Source organism: Coffea arabica, chromosome 3e (assembly GCF_036785885.1).
Source record: "Coffea arabica cultivar ET-39 chromosome 3e, Coffea Arabica ET-39 HiFi, whole genome shotgun sequence".
In the NCBI taxonomy this organism is placed as follows: Eukaryota; Viridiplantae; Streptophyta; class Magnoliopsida; order Gentianales; family Rubiaceae; genus Coffea; species Coffea arabica.
Genome location: NC_092315.1, coordinates 27,687,133 through 27,698,347, shown reverse-complemented (window position 1 = coordinate 27,698,347; position 11,215 = coordinate 27,687,133). Strand labels below are relative to the sequence as shown.

Below are 11,215 nucleotides of genomic sequence, written 5' to 3'. Positions count from 1 at the left end.
TCTCTCTAGCCAATTTTTCTTACTTCGCAAACTTACGCAGCACACAAACTTTACTTTGCATTTAATTCTACACATCCACGATAAAGGCATGACAAGATAATGGACTACGTCCCGATTGAGGTTTTCTAACACAAATATGATCACATGACTCGTTGCCAGCACTTTAGTACCTACCATAAGTTCTGTATAACATGACATGACTCATTGCTAACCTTGTTCGCGAGTACCTATCATACATGGAAGTTATGTGATAATATACATTTGCTTTTTGAAAGTTTACATCACATAGTGCAGTGGAAACTGTCAATCACATAGGCTTTAATTAGCACCAATATATGAAGTATATTAGAGTTGTACGAATTTGAAATTCTTGTCAGCCAAAATTTCAACCAATCCCATGAGAAAAGTGCACCAAACAAGACTTAATGGTTTGTCTACCGTTTCTGAGATTGTCTACAATTGCACCAAACAAGACTTAATAGCCAAGCTGGGGACGTTGCTGTTGTGGCAAGATCTAGGCCACCTGTTGCTACATACAAGTTATGTGCCCAAATCTAGGCCATGGCATCTTCGGTAGCAATTACAGAGGTGCAACTGCAGGTCCTCAAAACCTGTAAGTACTAGCTGCAGAGGACTCGAGAAAGTAGTGGGCAAAATATCAGGGTAGGATCTACAAAATGTCATGAAAACTTGGGATGGAATGAAAAGAATAAAAGTTTCGAAGAGATGTAGGCAGGAAAGACTTACGAACAGTCATCTGTTAACATGTTCCTGCATGGAATGGGAACAACTTTGCAGATTTGGCAAATCAATGCCATGAATAGTTTGGAAAGATTATATGTACAGACAATAGCTACAATCTTCAATGCTCAGTTGTAGACTCTACATCTCAAAAGATAAACAAATAAAAAAAAAGGATACCTAAAATGAGATTTGAGCAATAAAAAGAAAAAATATTAGAGCAATTTACACAATAAAGCAATAGAGAAAAAAAGAGAGATTAATCAGGCATCAAACAAATAATTTTCTTTTCCCTTTCTTTCCAAAAAAAGTAATCTAAGCATGTGCAATCTATAATGCAGTTAATGTTTTTTTAGCAGTCTAGTTTGTTTAGATTTTTCACTACCAATTCAGTTTTTCTTGATAATTGATTAATATGTTCTTCAACCTCCCTCATGAATAACATCAATTGCTCCTGATACATCGTACACAACCGTCTCTTATTTCGAAGCTCGGATGTTAGCTCCTGAATCTTCTTGTCCTTATCATCCTACAAAATGAATAGAAAAATACTAAATGATAAGATGTTGAATTTGTTAAACAGAATTTGTTAAACAGTATACTCGCATCCTAGTTCACAGAAAATAAAAAGGATAATCGAAATCATTTATGCATTTGGGAATACCAACAGGACTGGATTAGTTATGTCAATAGCAGTTCATCATCTAAAAGGGCAGAGTTGTACTTCACAAAACATTGTTTTGATCTTTTGGCACACAGATGATGAAGCGATGAATACTTAGTGTAAAAGTCTAGTTCAAGTAAGATAGTAATTCAACACCTTTTCAGTCAGTTTACAGTAGTTTTAGGACATGTTCCAAGTCTTCAAGCATGTTCTCTGTTCAACCAACAGTTCTACCAATATTGAATACTCTCACAGAGGGAATACCATTCAAACTCACAACACAATCAACATCTATGCCTATACCATTCCAAGTCTTCCGTGAATTGAAGTTATGATAGCAGTTAATTTTCACTGCCCATTGATTTTGTCAAAATGAGTTCATGGAACAGTCCTCTTTCTTTCTTCTCTCTATGTTGTTTCTCTCCCTTGCTGATGACTTGCATGAAAACAAATTACACTGAAGTTCATTTTTCCATGAGCATGTTACTTGGATCCTGATGCAGTCATCATTTGAACAGTTTTAGCTATCTTGCATATGTTTGAATACTTGTTCCAGATCCTAGTATTGCCCATTTATTTTCGTTCTTTTGTGAGAACAACTAATTGCATCTTGTAAAGCTTTAAAACTTGCTTCCCTGACGACTACATAAAAAAGTCCTAGGCTTATACAAGTGCTAAACATGAAGGTCCAACAGGGACTTAATAACTATTATTTTCTAAATTCTCTGAAGTTCCAGAAGTTGCATCTATGGGCAGCAAAGATGAAATAATAAAGTAAATATAGATAAGAAACAGTGAAGAAAAATGCAAAGTTTCATTACTACAACATAAAACCAAACAGAAAGACCCTGGATGTGCTATCGTACCCAACTTTAACTGAATACAAGCAGGGCAGAAACTAATTGGGAAACGGTACTCCATATCATGGATTAGACAGTATATTGAATACTAACCATAGCATTTACAAACTCCCAACAAGAAGATTACGGGTAAAGATACCTATTCTTTACAAATCTTGTTACAACTTTATTATTTTCGTTCTTTTGTGAGAACAACTAATTGCATCTTGTAAAGCTTTAAAACTTGCTTCCCTGACGACTACATAAAAAAGTCCTAGGCTTATACAAGTGCTAAACATGAAGGTCCAACAGGGACTTAATAACTATTATTTTCTAAATTCTCTGAAGTTCCAGAAGTTGCATCTATGGGCAGCAAAGATGAAATAATAAAGTAAATATAGATAAGAAACAGTGAAGAAAAATGCAAAGTTTCATTACTACAACATAAAACCAAACAGAAAGACCCTGGATGTGCTATCGTACCCAACTTTAACTGAATACAAGCAGGGCAGAAACTAATTGGGAAACGGTACTCCATATCATGGATTAGACAGTATATTGAATACTAACCATAGCATTTACAAACTCCCAACAAGAAGATTACGGGTAAAGATACCTATTCTTTACAAATCTTGTTACAACTCAATTACCAGATTGGTCAAGTTCAACTACATTGCCTTCCCAATTGTTTTTAGCTGGGCCTCAGCTTATGTCCAACTTTATGCACAGATCAAATGAACATAAATGGTCCTCTGAATTGAATTCTATGGTACCCACAAGGGTGATTCAATGCATCTACGATCTAAGACCTGAAAATATGCATGTAAACCCCAACTTAGCTAACATATTCATCTAAATATCTTATGCATCCTCAATCAAGTTTATTACCAGTAAAACCCCTCAGAATTTTCAGTCTTTCAGCCTGTTGCCCTCTGCTTATCTCTCACCCCCAAAAGGAAAAAGAAGGGGGGGGGGGGTGGGGGTGGGGAAGGAATAGACATTGTCTCCACCATCAAATGCATTCTAATGTCTCTAGTCTATAATAAGATAATTTGCTCATAACCTTCAAACTCTAAAGTGAGTGCCTCACCTAATTTTGTTTCGGTTAAAGGAACTTTTCTATTTTCCCTAAAACACTTATTTGGTTAGAATGAGCAACCCTACTTCACTCTTTTGGCAAAGATATGCCTCTGAAAGACTTTTGAAATACTAATGTTATCCATAAACAGTGAAAAATTCCCATGTGGTAATAGTATTCCTTTTTTTTTTTGTCTTTTTTTGGTATCCAAAATACTAGATTATGTACACATAACATGGTTAAATAGCTTAAGTCTGTCATAATTTCACTCTAGAAAAATATAGATCCATCCTAATAGTACATTCTGGCCCTTCCATTTTATTTCTTCACATACACATGTTCATCATATCTGCAATTTCTAAAATACTAGAGAGTCTGAATCATTCTACATATATATATATATATATATATGTATATACTTTTAAATTAAATAGCTTTTAGAAGGACACGAGCTTAATTGTCAGTCTAAATTATAAGAATAGGTCATATTACCTAGATCAAAGGTAATAAATAACAAACATGTCAGATATGCTATGCATTAAAATTACCATTGGCAAAGAAATTGACCTGAAGAGCAAAAAAACCATAAATATGTCATCTCTAAAATCTTTGACAGCTCTCTCCCAGTCCTATTTAGGATCACTCCCATCATACAGAAGCATAATGACAGACTTTACGACTTATTCTGTACTTTCAGTCTGTACGACAGTTTCACGTGGTATTATGCTTTTAGTCATTGAAACATTGCTCATCTCCAAGCACCTTTTATATTTATTATTATTTACCTTTTCCTTTAATTAATTTCATCATGCTTAAAAAATAACCAGTCAGTGTGTGAGAAAGGAAAAGATGGAAAAATAAGCTTCACTATAGTTTCAAAGAAGTACTCACCATGGAATATCTAACTTCTCTTGGGAAAATTACAAGTGGATGACTGTGATCCCTCAAAAATCTAGTGACCACCCAATTTCCAGATTTGTCAGACTTTACAGTCATCATAGCCTGACACCTTGCTCCTGAGCCTGGATGCTGGTTTACAACAAGTCGAAGTGGATTGTACTTATTAGCACAAAAGTCTCCCTCATTACATCCAGAATGATGGGCAATCGAACTTCCCTCCATCACTGATGGACAGCTCAACATTACATCCATGACAAATCCTACATCCCTTGCATATTCACCATAAAATGCCCTTGCAGCGTCCTCAGTTTCAAACATCATACCTTCATGCGGTTCTTTAATTGAGTTTTCATGTCCAATTGACTCACTTCCAGAACATTCTATAGAGCAAGTGACATTATTAAGACCTGCTAAAAGATAATATAATGAATTCATACTTTAGGACCCATTAAACAATCTTTCCAAGGGGAACAAGAGAGCGAAAAGTAACTAATTCTAAACAGTGAAAGTTATTAATCTTCCTTTTGTGGAGTTTTTCCCTTATCCATATAATCCAGTATTTCAAAAAAATATATAAAGGAAAACATGCTTTCAGGGCTTCGTCTTTTGTGCAAGCAGGTAAAGTTTGTAAAAGACATTTCTCAAGCACACTATTTCTGCACTCATCTAGTCCCTCATTGAAATCATTACTTCAGAATGGTATACCAGCTGTCCCATTGATACATGTTCCTGTTTGGAACGGCCCAATATGTTTGTCATTTTAACTCCTTTTTCCAATACCATCCTGATTATTCATTACCTCATGTGGTACATTGAATTTCAAACATTTATGGAAGCACTACACCACCAATCAAGACACTACTGTTAAAAAGTAGGATCCCGCAAAATGACTATCAATTTGGGACAGACGGATTAATCTAGTGACATCTTAAATTTCTGGCAAACCAACCTTTTCGAGCTACAAATGACACATCAAACTCCAACTCCGTACATTTAGACATTCTATCATGTTAAAGCACTAAATCAAAGGGAAGTAAGTGCATCACTACAAACACATGAAAAGAGCCAAAAAGGAGAAAAAGGAAGGAAATGAGACAAAAAGCACTAAATAATACCTCCCCACCTTTCCCTGCAAGAAAAACCTTCCCTCTGCCACCAAACATCTGAATGCAATCTCCCTAACCAAATGCAAACTCCCCTAACAGCCTTTATTCAAGCACCCTTGAACCACAGCCCTAACTACCTAAAATAAGCAAGAACGGTACTACCACCAGTCCAGTGGCCCAGATGAAGCAACATAAGGAATTTTGGCATTCTAGAATTTGTATATCTTTTAATGGAAATTTTTATTCCAGTATCTTTTGCTGAAACAAATTTTATGACAGTATGCCCATATTCTTTTTGTTGCACGTGAATGCTCAAAGATTCTGATATAGGAAATAGTGATGAATAAATCAGGAGATAGCTCAACAGGAAACCCATTGTGAGAAGAGTTTGTCAAAAGGTTAACCTCAAACTTAAAAAATGTCAAATGCCAGCCAGGGATGAAACCAAACCATTCAATAAGTTGTGAATGGCTACATCAGAAGTGGGAGAACAGCAGCAACAAGCTGCCTCTTCTTTGCTTTTTCTTTCAGTTTCCCTCCAGGTTCTCCTAACAGTAGAGATTAATGCTCCTAAACTTGACTATAAACACTCGATTTAACTGCATGAACTGACAGAATCATTCAGAGTCAATGCTTTCAAGAGGGTCTTTATTTTCATACTTTTTTAGCAACACTTTTTTATGAGTTAAATGGCCTATTGGTACAAGAATAGTTTAATCACTAAGCTTTACAGAAGCAGTTTAGACCTTTCATTCTATTCCTAATAATTTTACTTGCAGTTGAATACTTTTTACAAGATTCTCAAATGTCACAGTTTCTTGCAAAAATTTTTGGATCTAGAGAAGGGTTGGTTACGGAAAAAGAACTTTTGTATCAAAAGAGAGCTAGTGTCTTTAGCATAGAAATAAAATCCCATTGTCATCACAATGAATGTGCAATAAAATTTTGGAAGAGATAATTCTCATCATACAATGAACAGATATCAATATTGTTCACCAGTTCGTAATAGATGCCAAATGTGGAGATGATTTCTCATGGTTTTGCCGTTGGGCTACCTGTAACTTTCTTAATAAGCCAGGCATATCTACTTCACCAAACTTCACAAAGACATACATACATTGCCTTAAAAGTATATAAATGCCAGATAGAACATTGTTCATCTAGTTCTGAGGGGAAAAAGCGATAAAATAAAAACAAATGTTTTCAGAAAATAGAATCTTTGTTGATACTAAGACTCTGCATACCAGCTTCCAGAATGAACACATGACTAGCTTAATTTTTCACATCAAATAGACAATTAAAAGTTGATGAAATAAGGGATAGTTTAGAATCAAAATGCTGAAATAAGCTTTAATCAGGGTAAAGTAGCACAGAAGGCTACAACTTATGAATGTCAGGTAATTTCAGCATCTACAAGGAATATTCTCATATCTGACCACCAAAGAAAAGTGAGACGTAGAGAGGTGAACTGCAATTATAGTGAAGATATTTTTAAAAAAATATGGAAATGCCAAAGCAGATATTTACCAAGCTTCATCGACTGTGAAGCAGTGCTGCCTTTTGCATCTGAAACTGACCGTGCAGATCTCAACAAATGCCTCTCATAGGGCTCAGCCATTTTATGGTTATGCTCCTTCACAAATTTCGTAACCTTCCACTGGCCACCCTCATCACATGTGAAACAAATCATGGCTTTACATCCTGTTCGAGCATCCAATTTGTTGTGGGTTGCTACACTTATATCTTCATTCACACACCCTTCCTTGGAACAGTAGTATGATTTTGATCTTATTCTTTTGGTCCCAGGAAAGTAATACTGCTTTCCTTTCCTAACACTGAAACCCATTACATGTGCATAGTCACAGTACACCTTGTAGGCCTCTTCTTCATTTTGAATTACTTGTTCCGCCAATATCTTTTCTAGATCGTCAACATCAGTATTAGATGAACACTCGCACGCTTCAGCTTCTCCTTCTGCACCATTACAGTGCAGACACATTACATCCTCTTCATCGCTGTCAAGATCGATGACATCTTCAGGCTTTTCGACTTCACAACAAGGGCTTGACATATCTGCCAAGTTTTTACAATTAAATGCCTGATAATCAGTTAAAGGACGCCAGAACAAAATCATATACCGTTTCCCATGTTCCAATCAAGATTCAAGGATTTCATAAAACTAAATTGATACAGCCAAACAATGAAATCCCTCACTACTTTCAATTTTAACGCAGTTCATGTAAAATATCAAAGAAATAGTACAGTAGTTTGTGATTTTCTGTTCGTGATTTTCCATAATTTAACAGACTAAATAACTGTAAAACTAGAGGAACTCTATCCTCCATTTGATATTCTTTTTCTTCTTCTTCCAGTCAAATAAGAGTGGACCTACAACTTCAATTCTTTATGTGTTCTTGTTTCTAATTCAATAGTTCTACAGAACTAAAACACAAAGTTCTAACTTTGTTCATAAACAAATAACAGATTCATGTAGAAAGCATCTCTTGCACCAAATTCAGAGAGTCTCTCCAACTTTATTAATATCACCATGAAGATTTTCATTGCATGTTACCCGAAAGAACAGTTGCCATCAAGTAACAGTATCAAAAGATGTATATGTACACTGTAGACCAATATTATGAAAACAAATCATTAAATTATTACACAATCACGAATAAACCAGGTGGATATTATGCAGAGGTCAACTAAACCAAATAACTAGCAGTCAAAACTTGTATGATGAAGGTGACGTTAAAAGTGAATCACTCCTTTTTCTTTAGGAAGATGGAAGCAAAGGGAACGATAGACTATCTCACAGAACCATCTTCATAGGTGAAACTCAGAAACCTCAAATGTGACCCAAACAACAGAGTTTCTTCTACATGCCAGCAAGTTACAGGAACCATAACCCCTTGAATCAGAGAATATCCTGTACAATTTTCTATTACATTTTTAAGTTCCTTCAATGCATAGAATTTAAGAAAACCTGCAAACTCCTAGGCTGCCAAATGCAGTGCTTGTTCAGATAATCTGCCAGTGTTTGGAACTAGCACCCATCTTTAGATATAGTTTCTTGTCATGAAGCATTATCAGAATCATCCTCGCCATAGATTCATAATATTTCATAACTCAGATACAGATGCTGAAAAATTTGAACTTATAGTGCCAAAAAGATGACTTCCCATAACAAAACTGTAAGCTACCGTATGTCTTTGCATCAGATCTCTCAATTTCATTCACTTGGACCCTAACAAGATACAACATTCATTTTACAGCTTCATGGTGCTTCAAAGTTTAAGAGGTGACAAAATTTAAGCACCTCATACAAACTACCAATCAAAACAAAAGGAAGCAAATAACGCCGAATTCAAAAACAACAATCTGAAACAAACAAGTTAAGCATAATAAATGCGCACCCGACAACTTGGGCTGCATTCCACCATAATTCGAAGCTAAAGCTGCTCGAGCCGATCTCAAAAGCGGCCTCTCACAAACCTCGGCCATCTCATGATTATGCTCCTTGACAAACTTTCCTACTTTCCACTCCCCCTTGTTACAGACAAAATAAATCATAGCCTTACAACCAGTCCTAGTCTCCAATTTATTATTATTACAACTATTACTACCACCATTTCCACCCTCCCTCTCACTAATAGCCAACCCCTCTTTCGAACAACAATACATTTTTGCCCTAACCCTTTTTGTACCCTCGAAGTAATACTGTTTCCCTTTCCTAACACTAAATCCCATAGCAAAAGCATAATCGCAATATAATTTATAGGCTTCCTCTTCACAGTTCAAAACTTTTTCTGATAATAAATTTTCTAATGCTTCAATGTACGATTTACGCTTGTAATTAATCGCTTCTTCTCCACAACAACCGAAGCATACAACTTTTACTTCTTCTTCTTCCTCAGCACTATCAACCCTAACGGCATTACTGTCTTCAGATTTTCTACGTCTCTTTCTGGAATCTATCATTCCTGTGGAAACAATCAAAAACCAAAAAATGCCCCAAACATACGTATGAATTTTCAGGAAATTACAGAGTAAATAAGTAGAATATTAGAACTTTTCCTGCAAAAATTTACCGGTGACCAGATGCGTCGCACAGCTGATGGGATTCCTCCAACCTATACACCTGTAGCACTATTGTAGGTTTCCAGGGGTGAAAAAGTTTGGGGAAATTTTGGGATAGAGGAAATACTACAAACAGTACCATTACATTTTTACGTGTGCTATGAATAAATGACGGAGAATTTCAGAAATCTTCCCTAAAGTTTCTAACACTTGCAATAACATCTCTTAAGGTTTTTAAAATTATACTTATCTCCCCTGTCAGTGTTTTGAGGCCCATTACTGATATAAGAAGGGGTGACTTTTTTTTGTATGCCCTAAGACAATAAGGTACTTAACAAACGAAATTTAGGGACTAAACAAGATTAGGTTAACAAACCTCTAAGTAACTAATAAAATGAGATTAACTTTAGCTTATTATCTGGTTAAGGTAATATGCCTGAATTAACAAAAATTGCACCAATTCATGCTCTAAGATGGCCCCATTTGCTAATTGACAACGTTGATAGGACAGGGGTCTTATATCATTTGCATAGAAAAAGTTGGAGGGAAAAGTAAGAAAAATGGAGGGAAGGCTCCATTAGAGAATAAGTTCTGCTGATTTTGGTTAGCTTACTCCATCTTTAGCATCCACGGAATAGAAGAAGAAAGAAGGCAAAATCTGCGACAAAATCTGAGAATTTCCGTATTCCAATTTCTATAGGTAAGTAATCATTGTTGTCAGCTTAATCCACAAGTGATCATCTTAGTTGTTGTGTTATCAAATGAATGTATCGAACATAAAAGATACTGCTCCTATATATGAAATAGACTAACTTGTATGAGATTGACATACAACAAAGTATGACAAAATCAAGCATCTATTGTATTCATAACATGTCATGGATGATGTATAATATGCAATGGAGAATAGAGTCAATATATAAGTATGCTTGTTTGGTCTAGATGATGAATTGTGTTTCTTTCCTATAAACTCTTGGGTTGAAACTACACTTGATGCTCTACGTGGTATGTGTTTTCATTTTTAGTATAATTTTGTAAATTTATTGAGGGTTAGGATAGAGTTGGTATGAAAGTTCATGACTAGTTCCCTTTTTATGCCAACTCGACCCAGCAAGAACCTGTCTTGAAGAACCAAATCAATCAGCCAGCGGAAGGATCTATCTTCATTAGGTTATGAAATAATAACTACCTGATTAAATCTAAAGAGAACCCGTCTCTAGAAACCTAGTGAATTGGTTCTTGGCTTGAAAGAACAAGATTATGTGATCAACTTTCCTTAAACATCACAAGTATTCAAGCTAAATACTTGATACAATTCAAAAAGAAACTCACGTTCCATCAAAGAATTCCATAAGAGGAGAACAACTCACTTTTACTAATTCATCTCTCAAAAGTCTTTCAATAGAATAGAAGAAACCTATTTATAGCTAAAACCTAAACTACTAAGACTAATCCAATTGAACAAGGATTTAGTCACTTATTTCCCTAACTACTTTTAAACGGCTCAAATATGAGGATGACGCACAATGTGAGAATTTATTTTGTACACATTGTCATATTAAAGACAAAGTGTATAGCCTTATAATTGATGGTGGAAGTTGTGCTAACATCACGAGTTTGCTCATGATGGAGAAGTCAGGACTTTCGACCATCACTCATCCCAAACTATACCGTCTACAATGGTTGAATGAAATGGGTGATGTACGCGTTTATAGATAGGTACATACTGATGAGAACATAAAGATTTGGATTCCTTTCAAGTCCAAGAAAATTTATTTTACAAGTCTTCACATTCCAATGATGGTTG

The 11,215-nt window shown here is 35.5% G+C and overlaps 1 protein-coding gene across 5 annotated transcripts; it reads right to left on the bottom strand.

Moving 5' to 3' along the window:
- Nucleotides 1–233: 233 nt before the first annotated feature.
- Nucleotides 234–9,578, bottom strand: LOC113736688 (protein FAR1-RELATED SEQUENCE 12). 5 transcript variants are annotated; one of them, XR_011842066.1, is made up of 7 exons: nucleotides 9,420–9,578; nucleotides 8,745–9,311; nucleotides 6,856–7,401; nucleotides 4,214–4,632; nucleotides 1,127–1,270; nucleotides 748–882; nucleotides 234–634 (listed from the first exon to the last, which is right to left on the bottom strand). XR_011842066.1 is itself a non-coding variant. In XM_027263760.2 (6 exons), the coding sequence occupies exons 2-6, from the start codon at nucleotides 9,307–9,309 to the stop codon at nucleotides 835–837; spliced, it is 1,722 nt and encodes a 573-aa protein (XP_027119561.1). In that variant the 5' UTR covers nucleotides 9,310–9,311; nucleotides 9,420–9,578; the 3' UTR covers nucleotides 234–834. The 5 variants fall into 5 exon arrangements, 3 of the variants coding, with proteins under 3 accessions (XP_027119561.1, XP_071939454.1, XP_071939453.1); XR_011842065.1 differs by having other exon boundaries at nucleotides 234–624; nucleotides 9,420–9,577; XM_027263760.2 differs by having other exon boundaries at nucleotides 234–882.
- Nucleotides 9,579–11,215: the final 1,637 nt, after the last annotated feature.